This window comes from Cryptotermes secundus, unplaced genomic scaffold, assembly GCF_002891405.2.
Source record: "Cryptotermes secundus unplaced genomic scaffold, Csec_1.0 scaffold1379, whole genome shotgun sequence".
In the NCBI taxonomy this organism is placed as follows: Eukaryota; Metazoa; Arthropoda; class Insecta; order Blattodea; family Kalotermitidae; genus Cryptotermes; species Cryptotermes secundus.
The window spans coordinates 976,896-992,540 of NW_019718634.1; the positions used below are offsets into that span (position 1 = coordinate 976,896).

General features: G+C 39.5%; 1 protein-coding gene and 1 long non-coding RNA gene across 3 annotated transcripts; one reads left to right on the plus strand and one right to left on the minus strand.

The window, feature by feature from the left end:
- Positions 1-737: 737 nt before the first annotated feature.
- LOC111863448 lies at positions 738-2,811 on the plus strand. Its single transcript, XR_002842602.2, has 2 exons — positions 738-949; positions 2,553-2,811. It is a non-coding gene; the product is annotated as an uncharacterized LOC111863448 (long non-coding RNA).
- Positions 2,812-3,375: 564 nt separating this feature from the next.
- LOC111863442 (peroxisomal membrane protein PMP34) lies at positions 3,376-14,816 on the minus strand. Of its 2 annotated transcripts, XM_023849775.2 has the most exons (8): positions 14,485-14,816; positions 12,746-12,806; positions 11,868-11,934; positions 7,995-8,146; positions 6,773-6,901; positions 5,655-5,902; positions 4,653-4,720; positions 3,376-4,168 (listed from the first exon to the last, which is right to left on the minus strand). In XM_023849775.2, the coding sequence occupies exons 1-8, from the start codon at positions 14,545-14,547 to the stop codon at positions 4,012-4,014; spliced, it is 945 nt and encodes a 314-aa protein (XP_023705543.1). In that variant the 5' UTR covers positions 14,548-14,816; the 3' UTR covers positions 3,376-4,011. The 2 variants fall into 2 exon arrangements, with proteins under 2 accessions (XP_023705543.1, XP_023705553.1); XM_023849785.2 differs by lacking the exon at positions 14,485-14,816 and having other exon boundaries at positions 11,827-11,934; positions 12,746-12,777.
- Between the last annotated feature and the right edge of the window lie 829 nt (positions 14,817-15,645).

Genomic DNA, 15,645 nt, shown 5'->3' on the forward strand with positions numbered 1-15,645 from the left:
GAGTTTCTTCAACAGGGACATGAGGAAGCATAGCAAGGTTTTTTTTTAATTAACAAAAAAAGAGAAGAAAAGGGAATTGAAGTAGTTATTGTTATATTTTTAAAATTCTTAGTGATGTTATAAGGCAAGTACAGTTTTATTTTTAGTCTAATACATTCTAGGATTATAGAGCTTTTAACAATGATGTATTTAGTGAGTTGACTTGTTCAAGTGTTGCAGTTGTAACAGTATGAATGCAAATAAATATGAATATGAATATTTTTTTAATCTGGGAAGGGAGGGCAGATGTCTGACTCCCCGTCCACTCACTGACGGTACTGATGCCTGTAGTTTATTGTTATGATCATATATTTTATGACACACATTACTCCTACAAAAATACAATATTGCACCGCCTACTTCAAATACGTGTAATTGATTAAATGTGAACATACCTCAATCTGAACGGCGTGCCAAAGTGAACACTTCATATCCCCGTCTACATAACGAAAGATATGTCGATTTAAATTATTTCTAAAACAATATCTATATCTCAAGTAAATAATATTATGCGCCTGTAGTCAGTAATTTTGAAATTCCGAACATAAAATTAACTTTGAATTAATCTGTCGTTTAAGACACTAGCAAGATACTGAAATCCCCGCCTTAAGATGGCCGACGATCAAGTTAAGAACAGCGCCACGGCAGAAGAAGATGTAAACATAATAAACAAAAATGAATCGAGCAGCGTTCGATACTTTGACGTAGGCCGTATTTTTAACGTGGATATTTCTATGTGAAGCATTACTGTTTATGAATATAATGTGCTGCTTTTTAGCCGAAAAAGAAGTTGTTCAGTTTTTAGGATCTGATGTATCAGCCTACTAGCCAATAAGTAGCAAGGGTTCGTTTCCCACGGTTAAAGCGACTGAGGTGTGAAGATGACTGCCCACCTCCGTTCAGTGGCAAGGTTAAGTATGTGTGGAGCCATGCCTCCACTCATCTTTGCATTTCAATACCGATAACGTCTTCAAGATATGTATCAAATGTTAGTACAGAAGTTAGGTGACATGACAAAATAAGTACTGCATTGCATACAAATGTAATTGCAGTATATTCCTCTTTGAAGTTACAACCGAAACCATTAACCATTTTAAGAACTTAGAGATTCCCTGGTGAATGTATCAATGAAATTCACACCTTGAGCTCTTGACCAAACTCTTCTCAGTGATTAAGTAAATAATAATAATAATAATAATTACATGTTTGGTGAAAGCAGTTTCAAAATCCGTCACAACTCCCCCCCCAATACCTGTTCTCTTTCAGAGTTCTCGTCAGACTTGTTCTCCACTTCTGGTAAAAAATTCAGATTTTTGTGTAAAAATGGTTGGGTCAGCAGGTAAAAATCACAGTACAGTTGCAATGTGATGAATGTGCAGAAATGGGTTTTTAGGGAAATACGATGCGAGAGTGTAGACCGTATTCCGCCTTGTTGGATCCGTGGTGGCTATGACAAGTACTGTTTTCTGGGATGTGACGTTGTATAGTCTAGTAGTTCATAACATTTTGGATGAATGTACTGTCTCCATTGCCTGTAAATGTAGGCAACATGTTTCTCCAAAACATCGATAAACTTTTACCAGACTACACAGTGTCACATCTCAGAGGATAGTACTCTTCAGTCTCCATTACAAGAGCGGACTTCTTACTCAGCCAAAGTATGAGCACCACCCAGTGCATGAAGTTAAATCAGGACATGTGAATGCGGACTTACTGGAAACAAATAAGAGCTGGGGTAGCTTGGTTGGTATATCAACTGGCTAAGGGCTGGATGACAGGTTGAAGTTCGAGTCCTGCTAGGGTCAAGAATTTTCTCTTCTCTGTCATCCAGACTGGCTCTGGGGTCCACCCAGCCTCCTATCCAGTGGGTACGAGGGGCTCTTTCCCTGGGGGTAAAGTGGCTGGGGCATTAAACTGACCACTCACCTCCAACTAGCACCAAGGTGAAGAGAACATGAATCTATGCATTCACTGCCCCATATGTTCTCATGGCGTAGTGCTTAACTAGATAAGCACAGGGACAAACTTTACCTTATTGGAAACTGATACAAATGGAAATATTTCATACTGAGCGACTCTTTTTAACACGGAAAAATCAATAGTTTTACTCTCTGTACATATAAAACACATGGAAAAAACTTTTCAAAACACAAAGCTTACAACAATTTTATTTTACTCATCACCACATATATTTAAAAAATGGCACCCGAGTAAAGAATCTCATGGCTTTGCCCACAAAAATGCAATAAATACACAAACCACTAATGACCAGGTAGAAAACTTCATTATTTTGACAAATATTCTAATAAGACAATACTATAAATACAGAAAGTTATCCTGTTCTGAATAGCAGACTTGCCAAAACAGAATTTACTAACACACAAAGAATACAGACAAACGCAAACTCATGAACATAACGTGTTTTTTTAAATGTGTTGTAAGTTGAAATTTTCATTTCATTTTTTATAAGGTACAAGTATATCCTTAAATTTGTTATGTTATTTTTGTTACAGTGTTCGTAAGCACGGCTTTTTGCGTTCATTAAATGAACTGGGAGTCACAATTTGTTAGTGGACAAAATGTTTGTAGACATGAATTGTTCGCTTCATGTAAGTTTGTGAAGAGAAGTTTGCCTGTAAAAGATAATGAAGTTCCAGGCACATAAATGCATGCCACAGATATCTGATAGAGACATTTTTTTCAAGCATGTAGTGTACCAGTGACTTAGAAATTCAAAGTGAATTTTAAGATTTTGACACAATTTGCATGTGAGGCAGCAAAAAGGAGTGAAAACTGAACCCATTTTCATCATGAAATGGAGCAGGGAGAAGTTCCCTCTCAATTGGGCCCATCAGAAAGAAACAGGCTCGTTTAGAGTGCCTGATTTATTTATTTTATTCCCAAACACTTTAACTTTGCTGGGGGCACGCAGTAGCGTAATGGTTGAGGCACTATGCTACATGCCAGAAGGTCGTGCATTCAAGTCCCGATGAGGTCACTGGATTTTTTTCAATTGACCTAATCCTTCCAGCCGCACTAGAATCGACACTTCTAATGTCTTGAAAGTCTTATAGAAAAATGTGCTGCACGTGAGACTGTGAAACCATTTGATACTAAGCGATGTGTAGCGGTATGCTACAATCGAATATCATCAATATATACCAGAAAGTGATGTGTCCTATGAACTATGTAAAATAGCATTCATGAAGAAACAGTGCAAATTAAATTCTGGGAATGTCTGCTGACATTCACTTCAGAATCTTCTATCTTCCTGTCTGCTACCAAAAATGTAATAACTGAAATATACAAAACTATAATTTTATCTGTTGTTATATATGGATGTGAAATTCCGTTTCACACACATTAAAAGTGTCTGCGAGTGGTGAGACTAACTTACACAGTGGAGAGCTTCAGAATTTGTACTTTTTACCCAATATTATTATGACAGTCAGTTCAAGGATGATGAGGTGGGTGGGACCCGTGACATCCATGGGACAGAAGAGTCAACTGACAAGTTTCAGGTGCAGACAATATGAAAATGGATCTTAGAGAAATATGATGGGTGTGTGTGTGAACTGGATTCATATGGCTCATGACAGGGACCAACAGTGGGCTCCTATGATTGATATAATAAACCTTCAGGTTCTATATATAGGAGGAATTTCTTGATTAGCTGACAAGTATTAGGTGTTCAGGAAGGGTTCTGCTCTATGTGGTTAGTCAGTCAGTCAGCTGGTCCTACCAAATGAAAATCACCATATGACAGTGTTTAGTATGATGAAAAGTGAAACACGGAAAGTTAAACAAGTTTTCAACCAGTACAAATGACACTTCCATTGTGTGTGGACCTTCTACCAAACATCTCTGCAGAGATAATAACTTAGGAAATGAAACAATTTCCTTAAAAAAAAAGTTTTTCTAAACCTGGCCTGATTACAATACTACACTAAGGAACATAAAATTAATTTAAAATTAACGCAGCTTTGAAGATATTTTTTGCTGATTCAGTAAGAGTCTGAATACAAAGTTTGCAATCTTCTCATAAGCTGCAAACATGAGGGCTGCAGTCAAGATCGTCTGCAGGAGTTTCGCTTCCATGCCTTTGTACAAGCCGGCAACACCATACTTCCTGCAAAAATGATAAGTATAGTTTTAAACTCCATGAACATCAGTAAGACAATTAATTAATTAACTAATTATGCAAGGGCTGTTTGATATTCAAAACATGACTGCAGCTTCTACAGAACAGCTTTGCAACCCACAGAATAGAAGCAATGTTTCATTGGATTTTAAGTTCTCAAAGAGGTGACTATTAAGAATATAATCCACTTTATTGCATACAGTCACAATGTAGGCTTCAAATCGTATGCAAGATATTTGAAGACTACTGTTTCCTGTGAAATGACACTGTACAGTCAGCAAATTGTCACTAATGTTTTGGGGCAACGTGCTGTGTCCATCTTTTTCTACACCTAAGACAAAAGCAACAGCTTCTTCCAACACTTCAGTAACCACCTGCGGACACACAGTGTCATAACTCAGAGTAACACGTCCAAAACTTAAAAGTACTTCCGCAACAGCTGATTATACTCGTCGACTTTAAGCTGACTTACTTCAGGATATAGAGTGCAAGTCTAATTGTTCCAGCACTTTGAGGAAGGTCCTGATAGTTGTGTCCATGCTGAAAATAAAAATAGATTTCAATTCTTCACACTCATATACCTTTAGAAATTTAGCTCAGTTACAAACTGTGATACATAACACACATATGACCCACCTCCTGACTTCACCAAACTAATTTTATGTCACATTTTTATTTGCTGATTTTTGCATGCAAAGCTTCAAGACAGTGGTTATAGGAATCATAATTTTGTGAACTAGCAACTGTTTGATATGGAGAGATAGGATCTGTTTTAGTTCCCTATACAAGCAACAGCCTAAACAACAACAAATGGAACTTCCATATTTGGTTGACAAACATACAAATACAAAGACCACAAGATCTGGAAGGGATGTGGACACAGTCATGACACAGTTCAAGGTACTGTCCTGGGATCTGCCTGGAGAGTTAGAAGAAACCACAAATATCTCAAGTCTGACCAGTTGGTAGGTGAATTTACATTTGTGCCCAGGATTTCTTGAATATGAAGGAAAATCGCTACAACTTTGACATTCCGTGAAAGTGTTATTTTGCTCAGTTACTTCGTGCTGTTGCACAGTTCATGCTTCAAGGTAATGTTTAACCATCTGAACAATAATGAAATTAAGAACTCACACTTTTAATGGGTCTGGCTATAATCAAGGATTTCCATTTTGCTCTCAATGATTGGACAAAGAGGATGAAGATGATGGCTTGCAGAGAATGCCCAGTGGCTTAATGTTAGACCTGAACCAGTTTTTGGTGAAGGAAATGGAATACATACAGAAAAATCAACACTGGACTTAACCAGTCTCAAACCCAAGATATTCTGTACATAAGGTCCAGGACCTTACCTCTACACCCCAAGTCTCCTTAGAAGATTCCTTGTATACTGATAATTTATAATTTCAAAATTGAGTCCATTATAAACACTGAAACATATTTATGAGAGACAACAATAATGAATTTTATTTACCCTTAGTTTTGTCTGGACAAGCTGCAGAGGATAGGTGATCACAGTGGCTACAGCCTTAGCCACAGCACCTACAAGGAAATAAACCAGACCAGACAGCTGCTGGTTGCCATATGCAGCCTGCAGCCTTCTCTTAATTGCCTCGTATGTCATGAACTGTATTGCTGGATTTGACACTAGCATAAGAGACGGTATGGTGCCATTCCACAGGCTGGTTACACCCTCCTGCTGTGCCATCTTGACCAAGCCATCTGCACAAACACAACCTCAAAAGATCAATGATAACTCGTCAATATCACATATGCCTTTCCTTCTTGTTGCCACATTTCGCTTTCTTCTAAATTCAGATAAAATCATATTTACTGAAGCCTGGTTTTGTTAATAATTGGCAGCAAGAACATGTTCTGGTTAAGAACTACGGAGCCCCTAACTTTACATGCTTCCAGCCTTATACATAGACTGCATAAATTATTTCTGTATATAATTCATCCTCAGATATGGTTATAGAAACTGACAATTTCGTGGTAGTGACTATGAACATTACTGTCTTCTGGAATGTCATGCAAAGATCTAACTTTTCTTCCCTGAAGATGGAGTCAGCAAGTTCCTCCAAAACACTAGTACCTATCTACTGAAGTAGAAGGCATCACATCCAAGAAGAAGTAAATCTCCATAGTATGTCAATTTTCACTGCATAACCTCAAACTCTTATGTCATATTAATATTTATGGTTTTACTCAGTCCCTCCAGGCAAATGCTGGAATAGTACATTAAATAGGCCACAATTAATTCATTCAGTACTCTGTGCACTTCATTATTTTCTACCATTTAATCACTCGAGGCGGCAGGCTAACTGGATTGGTCATATCTTACGCAGTAACCGCCTTCTAAAAGAAGTTACTGAAGGAAAGATAGAGGGGCGGATAGAAGTGACCAGAAGATGCTGGATGACCTTGGGGACAGAAGAGGATATGCTCATTTGAAGGAGAAAGCTCTAGATCGCATTAAGTGGAGGAACTGTCAGACTGTGGACCTGTCGTCTGACAGATTACTGATGAATGAATCATTCGAGGCCACAAAGTCTGAATTACTGACGTTCTTAAATAAGTTATAAGCCGTACCTAACAGGCCACTATACTGATCTGCCACATGTTCAGTTGCTCTGTTCCCAGTTCTGGAGCTGAGCCCTTTCATCTTTAGGCGAGTATTCACAACCCAGAGAGGCGTAGTTGTGAATACATTCACAATACCTGCAAAGTTTATACAACATAAAATGAGAGATACGATAAAAAGGTGCAGTCCTTGTGTGTAATTGTATGTCATGTCATGAACGACTACAGGAGAGTAGGTGTAAAGCTCCAACAATTCTCAACTTCAGCAATATTCAGAGGGAAATGGATATATATGCACACAAACAGTGTGTTTCATAATAGGTCTCACATGAATTCACTCTCCTTTAGAATATATGATTACCCCAAAGGATCTCATGTAACAATGTTTACACGAAAGACAGTAAAATAACACTGGCATGGATGCTGCACCCCTCTGCTTCCAGCTACATACAGTCCAACCCCCTTCAAATTTCTCCTTCCCTTTTGGGCAATTCCTGGGTTCAGGATTAATACAGTTTCTTTCATTAATAATGAGCGAAACAGGAGCTGGGGTAGCTCAGTTGGTACAGCGACTAGTCTGCGGGCTGGACAACCAGGAATCAAGATTCAATCCTCAGCAAGGGTTAGGGATTTTTCTCTTCTCCCCTGTGTGCATATCAGCCTCCTACACAATGGGTATCAGGGGCTGCTTCCTTGGGGGTATAAAGTGACAGGGGTGCAAAGCTGACCACTCACCTCAACCTAGTGCCAAGGTTTAGAATGGTGGGGCAACAACTCCACTTCCCCATACATCTTCATGGCATGATGCTTAATTAATTAAGCCAAGAGAGAACTATACATTTTAATAATTGATTATTATTACATAGCCTGCCACGTCAAAACTCAAGCCTCCTTTAATAACACATGTACCCACCGGCTACTAGGAGCCAGGATAACATGGTTGGTACAGCAACTTGCTATGGGCTGGAGGTCCAAGGGGTTTGAGTTTGAGTCCTGGTAGAGTCAATAATTTTCTCTCCTCCAAGTCATCCATAGTAGCTCTGGTGCCCACCCAGCCTCCTATCCAATGGGTACTGGGGGTAAAGTAGCAGGGATGTGAAGCTGACCATTCGCCTCCAGCTAGTGCCGAGGTCAAGAAAATGTAGATCAATACATCTGCTCCCCCATACCCCTTCATGGCATAGTGCTTAATTAGTTAAGCACATGGGCAACTTTACCTTACCTTACTCACCTGCTACTGATGCCAAGAGAAGGTCTCTTCTGGCATTCTGATTGGCAGATGTTGTCCGAAGTGCTTTGAGCCCATGAAATGTGTAAAAATACATAAAGTTTGAAGCACACAGACTCTCCAGCACCGGCACCACACCCCGGTACAACGTGGCGCTGCGAACATAATGCGCTGCTCAAAGGTTGGTTCATATTCATTAATGTCTGTCTCTACTGATCAAACTGAAAGGCTGAGACGGGCTTCACGTGAGCCACACAAGCAGAAAACATTAAATGCATGCAAAATTTGAGTTTTAAATCTTCATGAGTTCAGACCACTTAGGAGGCCTCTGTCTATATCACATCAGCTAAAATTCTTATTTTGGAGCATAGAAACAGTGGGATGTGGGAGGCCCCTGACAGGCTTAAACAACCAAAACTAAACCAAAGAACTAATGAAATCTATTAACATTGTGATGCCTTTTGGTGGGATTGGTAATTGGATTTATTGAACAGTTACAGATCATAACTGCAAGTACCAGAGCACTATTGCCAATTCACACACTCGAAAGTTCACTATAGCACTATGTCTTCTCAGTATGCTATGTCTTCACCAGCTGTCTGGTAATGGCTTCCAACACGTAGTTTCCTCAGCTCCCATGTTCCATGGCTCTGGTCCTAGCTGGCTGGCGCCTATCTCACAACTTCGCATTCCTACACAATGACTTACAGCAATGGGGGCTGCTCCACCCCCCACACCTCAACAGCCTCAGCCTCAGACTGTTCTGCCTACCTGCAGACTCTCCCTTCCAATTAGTTAAACTGCTGCTGGCCCTCACCAGTACAGTCATTGCTTGCTGCAATCTCCTTGAGACCCCTGACCAAGACTTTTATTCTCTCCCAGACATGTACATGTTTTGAAACAAGGCCTCCTCTTCGTTGAGGGACGGGGTCGGTCTTTCTATGTAGGCACTACATTTATTGCACCGTAGTTTCAGCACGAGTATATCCACCTTGTCACAGCGTCCAGATCGCTAAGAACTCTGTGCACTCTTTGTCATTGCACTATGCTTAGTGACATTTATACAAGGTATACAGAGGTTTCCTGTCAATGCAGGCCTGTGCAGCAGGTTATGTGACCACTCTGGAACTGCAGTTAGGTACAGGACTGATCACCACCAAGTTTAAGCCCCTTATACTTCCTACACCTGGCTTCTCCTTGTCCAATAACATGTACATTTGGATTTACATGATTTAGGATTACTTCAGCCTGTGTCCTGAATAATTTAGTTACATGGCCACACATGTAAGGAATTTTGAAAGCCTCTTGAAATTCGCGGACCGGCGTGCATCTGTCAAAGATATCCAATAGCAGGCACTGAATTTTCAAGAGGAGACTGTCCACTGTATACTCACAGGTGGGACAGGCATACGTCATAACTTACATGATCACAGCTTTGTAAAACATATATTTAATATTTGTACTTAGAAGCCCACTTTTGAATAGAGAAAAGGTCCTTATGTATGTGCGCAAGGCCTCAGCTACAGTACTTTCGATATGTTGTCTGTCATACTTATGTCAAAGGTGATGCCGAGATTCATTACATTATATCCGAAGGGAATATGTTGTCCTTTTAGTTGTAGTATGTCATCACAGACTTTATGCCTTCTGGTGAAATAGACTGTCCAAGTTCCCCTACATTGATTTTTGTGTTCCAGTGTTCACATCACGAATTCAGTACACTGAGGCTGTGCTGCAGTTTGCAGGGAACACAAGGTTTGTGCTTGTCACATAAATATATGTATTGTCCGCAGACAGAGCAAGATGATGTATGATTTGAGGTTTTCACGGCGGTGACTATGAAGAAAGCAGTCTTCTGGGATGTGGCACCGTGTAGATGTGGTGTGGAGGAACGTATCGCCTCCATCTTCAGGGTAGAAGGAAAAATAAGAAATTTGCGAGTGAAGAGACCGTGAGAACCGGAACAAGCAGACAAGCAGTCTGAGTTCCAAGTGCCATGGGGGTATCATTTACATATGGAATCTCTCTGTCCCATGGTCCTTGTGATACAGCCTCAGGACAAACCCAACAGGAAACAACTTTTCTTGTAGGTAAATACTGCAGTCATGCAGCCAGCAGGATAGACTGCATAGAAAACACTGCTTCCAACATTTCTTCTATTGTTGTGTGAATTACTGTTGCTATGCTGACGTGACATTTACTGTGCCATGACCTAGTAATGGACATTTCTTCTAGTTAAACTATTCTGGCTTTTGGCAGATATGCCACAATATTACTAGCAAAAATTAAAATTATTTTAATGAAAATGTGTTCTATCCTAAACACCACAGGACACCCAGTAAAATTAATTTTGAACAGTTCAGTCTTCTGAACTGTAACATGTTGCAGTTCTGGAGAAAGCCTATTTCTGAGGAACATATCGCCTTCTTTAGCGTTATAAGCACGAAACCAGTAGGAGGGCTCTACTTACTGCCTACTTCTACTGATTTTCTGCTTTGCTTATTCTTCATCCCTGAAGGCAGAGATGCTGGGCTTTCTCTGAAATACAATGTGTTACAATCCACAAAACTGTACTCCTCACAGTCAACACCATGCAAAACTCAAGTAAAACTAAATTAGTCTTAATTGGCTTAAATATAACTTTATATGCAAATTTTCTGGCTACCACCCATTTGAAAATAATTCCTGGTGGTACCCATGCTTTGTAGTATGTTTCAAGATCATGATTCACATTTATGTATTAATGAGTGATCCAAATAACTTTAAAATCTACTGCCATAACAGTGCTTGTGTAGTCAATCTGTACTTTACTCCCAACAGCAAGTCCATGGCTGTTGGTCTGGCTTATTGCACATAAGTTACTAACAAGATGTCATGAATTCCTTTAGAAATGATTAACTTATGAGATTCGCCAAAAAATGAAGAAGAGATGATCAGTTTTTCATGTCGATAGGACTGTGCGAAGTGAACCCAAATATTTAATGGAGCTATGCTATAGCACTGGGCTACTCAGGCATGATGAAAGAAGGTGAACATTCATGTTGGCCACTGACTTGAGAACTGTAAGCTCTTCTTCATTAAGGCCATTTTACATACGAGTGGACTCACAAGCAGAATTGTACACTACATATATGCTGATATGGCAGATATCATGTAAGTAAATTTTAAATTAATTTAAATTATGTTAATATTAATTTGGGACATGCAGTAGTGTAGTTGCTTGAGGCTTTATACCCAAGCTGGAAGGTTGGGGATTTTAATTCTGATGAAGTGGATTTTTTCAATTCACCTAATCCTTCCAGTCGCACTATGGCCCTAGGGTCGACTCAACCTCCAACAGAAATGAGTACTTGGAATATACTTGGGTGTTAAGGACGACCAGTATGTAAGGCTGACAACCTTACCGCCATCTGTGAGCCGACTGTCTAGAGAAAATGAGGGAGCCTCGACGTCGCACAACCCTATGAGCCTTCACGGCCCGTTACAGGGGTAGCTTTACCCTTTGCTTGAAGCAGATAATCTGGTCTGTAGTTTATTTTACTGTCAGGTGGTAGGGTGATGAAGTGGAAAGAAGCAGTTGTAACGTAATCAAGGTACTATCCTGGCATTAGCCTGGAGGGACTGAGGAAAAGTACAAAAAACCTGGCAGGATAGCTGGTGTTCCAACCAAAATTAAAATTCAGTACCTCCTGAATATGAATCCAGAATGTTACAATGATAACCCACTTAGTACAGTAGATGTTCTTTCCACGCTGGGAAATAGTCATTTTTTTGGAATTAAACAAAAGTTAAATGAAAGATGTAAGCTATATTACATTAAACACAATTTACTAACCTAACACAATCCATAGATAAACTCTCAAATTCCAAACTTACAAGCCCTCTTCTTCTGCCAACTCAACAAGTGTAGTGAATGTATTCTTTACTGCTCTGTTTTCTTCCACTGAAACAAATGACGTACAAATGAGTAGTATTATGAACAACTTCACAATCCAGCGACTACAAAAATCACTGATTTTGGAATGTAACACCATGTAGTTTGCTCGAGAGGTAACAGTATTTTGAAGGAACCTGCAGCCTCCAACATCAGTGCAGAAGAAACTAAATCAGGAGTCAGCGGTTCCTCCAAAATGCCGATACTTCCTGACCAGACTGTATGGTGTCACAGCCCATATGACAATAATCTTCAAATTTCAATTCTGCTTACAGTTACTACATGTAGTTAGTTAGTTAGTTATTAGAGAGGGTGGGTTTCCCCATGCACTTAGACCTGTAGTGGTCCATTGTGCTTCCCTCTATGATTTCTACCAGTCTCTATATCCTACCGGTACTGGTGCTTACCATCAGTCCCGCCCAGCCAGCGAGACCGGCTATACTAGCTGAGAGGTATCTATAATGCTTCCCCCATCTACCGGAGGTATCAGTGACTGCTGTTGGGCGGCAAACGTCCGCAATTTTGCTCAGTGACCTCCTTTGGAGGTATGACGTTCTTTTACGTGCCGTAAAGCTACGACATGGGACCCACGGCTTAAAGTCCTCCCGGAGGACTTGTTCCCTGAATTTTTCCGCCCTTAAAAATTCGACCTCCGCTGGGTATTTGAACCCGCGTACTACGAGTCATGAGGTGGGAACGTTAACTCTAGACTACGGAGGCCGCTAACTACATGTAACATTAACCAATGTCACCAGTCTATCACTAAAATTGGGGTTTACTTATACAAATTCACATATAACCATTACACTTCAATACATACACTGTAGTCGTGACCTCACAGTGTCCAGTGGGAAGAATGTGGCCATCGCAAAGACGCTACCCTGAAACATGAATCTTACGATAAATACCGCATGACATTATGTCCAATGGTACTTATATCTTCTTCCTGGCTAATTTAACAACAGTATTGAGACTATATAGCGTTGGATGACAGATAAACTGGAAAGGTTTAGGAAAGAAGCAGTCATGACCTAATCAATGTACTATCCCAGCATTTGCCTGGAGCAACCGCAGAAAACAAAGAACCTCCCAAACACAAATTACCCCTAAACCAACCTGTTCAGCCCAACTGTACTTACATGTTAATGAGTGACCCAAATAGCTTTGAAACTTTAGCATCATGTTGTGCATCAAGTTAGCACTGCTAACTCCTGGCATTCATTTGTAAAACATATCAAACTGTAATCCTATGGACTTGGTGTTGGAGACAAATTTTAAGGTTAGGCTTTCGGTCTTGTTCTTACAAATAAACTTCTCACAGTGGCAGCCTGAATTTTGTGGATGACATGGTGGTAAATTAGGTCACCCACCAATATATTAAGAACCCATCCAACACACAATGAACACGGTCACTATTCAGAAATTCCAGTATCATACACAAGTAACTGACAAAGCCGTGCCATAGCTCAAGCGGTTAGTCGCTGGCTTCCCACCACAGCAGCCCCGGTTCGATCCCGGGTCTGGTCAAGTGGGATTTGTGGTGGAGAAAGTGGCGCTGGGGCAGGTTTTCTCCGAGTACTTCGGTTTCCCCTGCCAATCTTCATTCCACCAAATTCTCCATCATCATAATCAACCAGGACAGGCTACAATAGGCCAATCAGTGGCCACCCTGCCGAGGGGACCCAGTTGGATTTCACCCCCCACTAAGCGAATTAAAAAAAAATTTAAGTAACTGACAAGAGTCATTCTGATGATGTCGGTAACCTATCATTCTGTTTGGTTATTTTAATAATTTGTATTTCACTTTCATTACACTTGCTTGCTTTATAATATTGCAGGTTTTCCCAGTAACGAAAATTTGTAACCACCTGTGAAACCACATGCTGTCACTACCCATAATTCTTTGAAGTAACATCCCCCAGGACAGCATCATACAATGCTATCACTGATTCACATAATTTAAATCTTCATTAATTAACCATAAAATTATATGCAAATATTATTTTCATACCAACAACTACTGTATACTGTTACACAAATACAATGTTACAGTCACAGTCATATATGTCCCATCAGAATGATGACATATTACTTTGTAACACAGCCTCCCATACCAATTTAATGTCAATGTGGATACTGTTTCTGAGTCACAGTACCATGTTCATGATGGCTGCATTGCTTATGTAAAAATACTTATCAATTCTCAGTTGGTTCCTTAACAAATAATATTAAAAATTATCAAACAAACTGCTATTTCGAATTTCTGCTATTCGCAGTTCATTCTGCTCAATTCCAATTGCTACTATAAAAACAATTCCATCATTCTTGCAAGAAGGGCACAAAATCTGGCTCTCATCTGAAGAACCTGAGCTTCAGATTTATAACTCTTACTTTAAGACATACATTACAAAGAATTTATAGAATTTGGTAATCACATTACCGTTATATCAGAAGTACCTACTGACTGAAAGAGGTGATAACGGTGACCAACGTAAAATCAAACTGGAGAAAACGAAAGATATTTTTAAAGCCATAAGCTACAATAATGTTACCACTTACAGTTGCCCCTGCAACGGCATGAACAAGGGTCTGATAGCTGAAGATACCATCCTTTGAACTCATTTTGGATTCCGTGAAAATTCATACAACCGCTGCCTCAAAAATATGCACAAATAACCTAATAAATTATTTTATCCTCGATGACTTATACGTCGACATTCACACAGACGTGCCATTTGAGGATTCTGAAGTTTCGACTTGTATTAATATTTACACTGTAACCTCGTCATGATCAAACACAGTCAAGGTGAAGAAAAGAAAATGTTTACTTATCACCAACGTTTTAAAAAAACAATGGTCATCCTCCGGCCATTTTGCTCATGACGTCACCAACGAGCACCAAACCAATTACAATACCAACCAACGGTTACTGTTGTTACTGTAATGTTCTAGGCTTATGTAAGGTGGGTGTACAGTAATCTATTGTGAACGATTATTAATGACTCTGGTCTTCCTTTTAACATACTATAGATCGGTTCTTATCATTTATCAATGTCTACATGTTTTCCGACCCAAAAGAAATGTCCTCTACCTCTGTCTGGCTTCAGTGAGGCTCTAAATATCCTGTGTAACTTTTCTATAGACTTCACATATCTCTTAATATTTTTGAAAAGCACGGAATTAATGCGACTCCATTATTATAATAGCGATATAATTTTGGGAACCTTCAGCCGCACATTTTTAAGCAGTGTCCGGCAACGTTTAATTCAAAATAAACGTTTTTTAATTTAGTGGGTCCCAAGATTATTTGGGTGCTTCTGCTTCTTAGAGCTCACCATTAGAGAACAGATATTTGTATCAGTGTAACTGAAAATATTATACCTTTTATAATACGATGCGATCGAATTTTATGCAAAATTGAAATAATGTGAATCCTCTCCATCTTGCTTTACATGAGAAAACCTGTCTTGAATTATGTGGTCTTCAGGAATGTATTCATCACATAAAATCACATCTCACCTATGGTACAACGTGGCCTCTCCCTGGTCTACAGTAAGATGGGTGTTCTTTAAGGCAATGAAGTAAATATTAACACAATATCTAATGAACAGAAAAAGCAACTGACATTCATTAGGATGACAAAAGAAATACATTTTTTTTTCAATTTATTTTTCCTCAAGTGCATAATGTTCAACATTCAGATTGGGATAACAATGTGTG

What these genes read in the sequence shown, in the direction of transcription:
- LOC111863442 (XM_023849775.2), bottom strand. Translation starts at nt 14,547, where the DNA reads ATGAGTTCAAAGGATGGTATCTTCAGCTATCAGACCCTTGTTCATGCC. An exon ending in TCTCTTGGCATCAGTAGCAG is followed by an intron (nt 6,902 to 7,994) that starts GTGAGTAAGGTA and finishes TAAACTTTGCAG; the next exon opens with GTATTGTGAATGTATTCACA. An exon ending in CTTGCACTCTATATCCTGAA is followed by an intron (nt 4,169 to 4,652) that starts GTAAGTCAGCTT and finishes TCATTTTTGCAG; the next exon opens with GAAGTATGGTGTTGCCGGCT.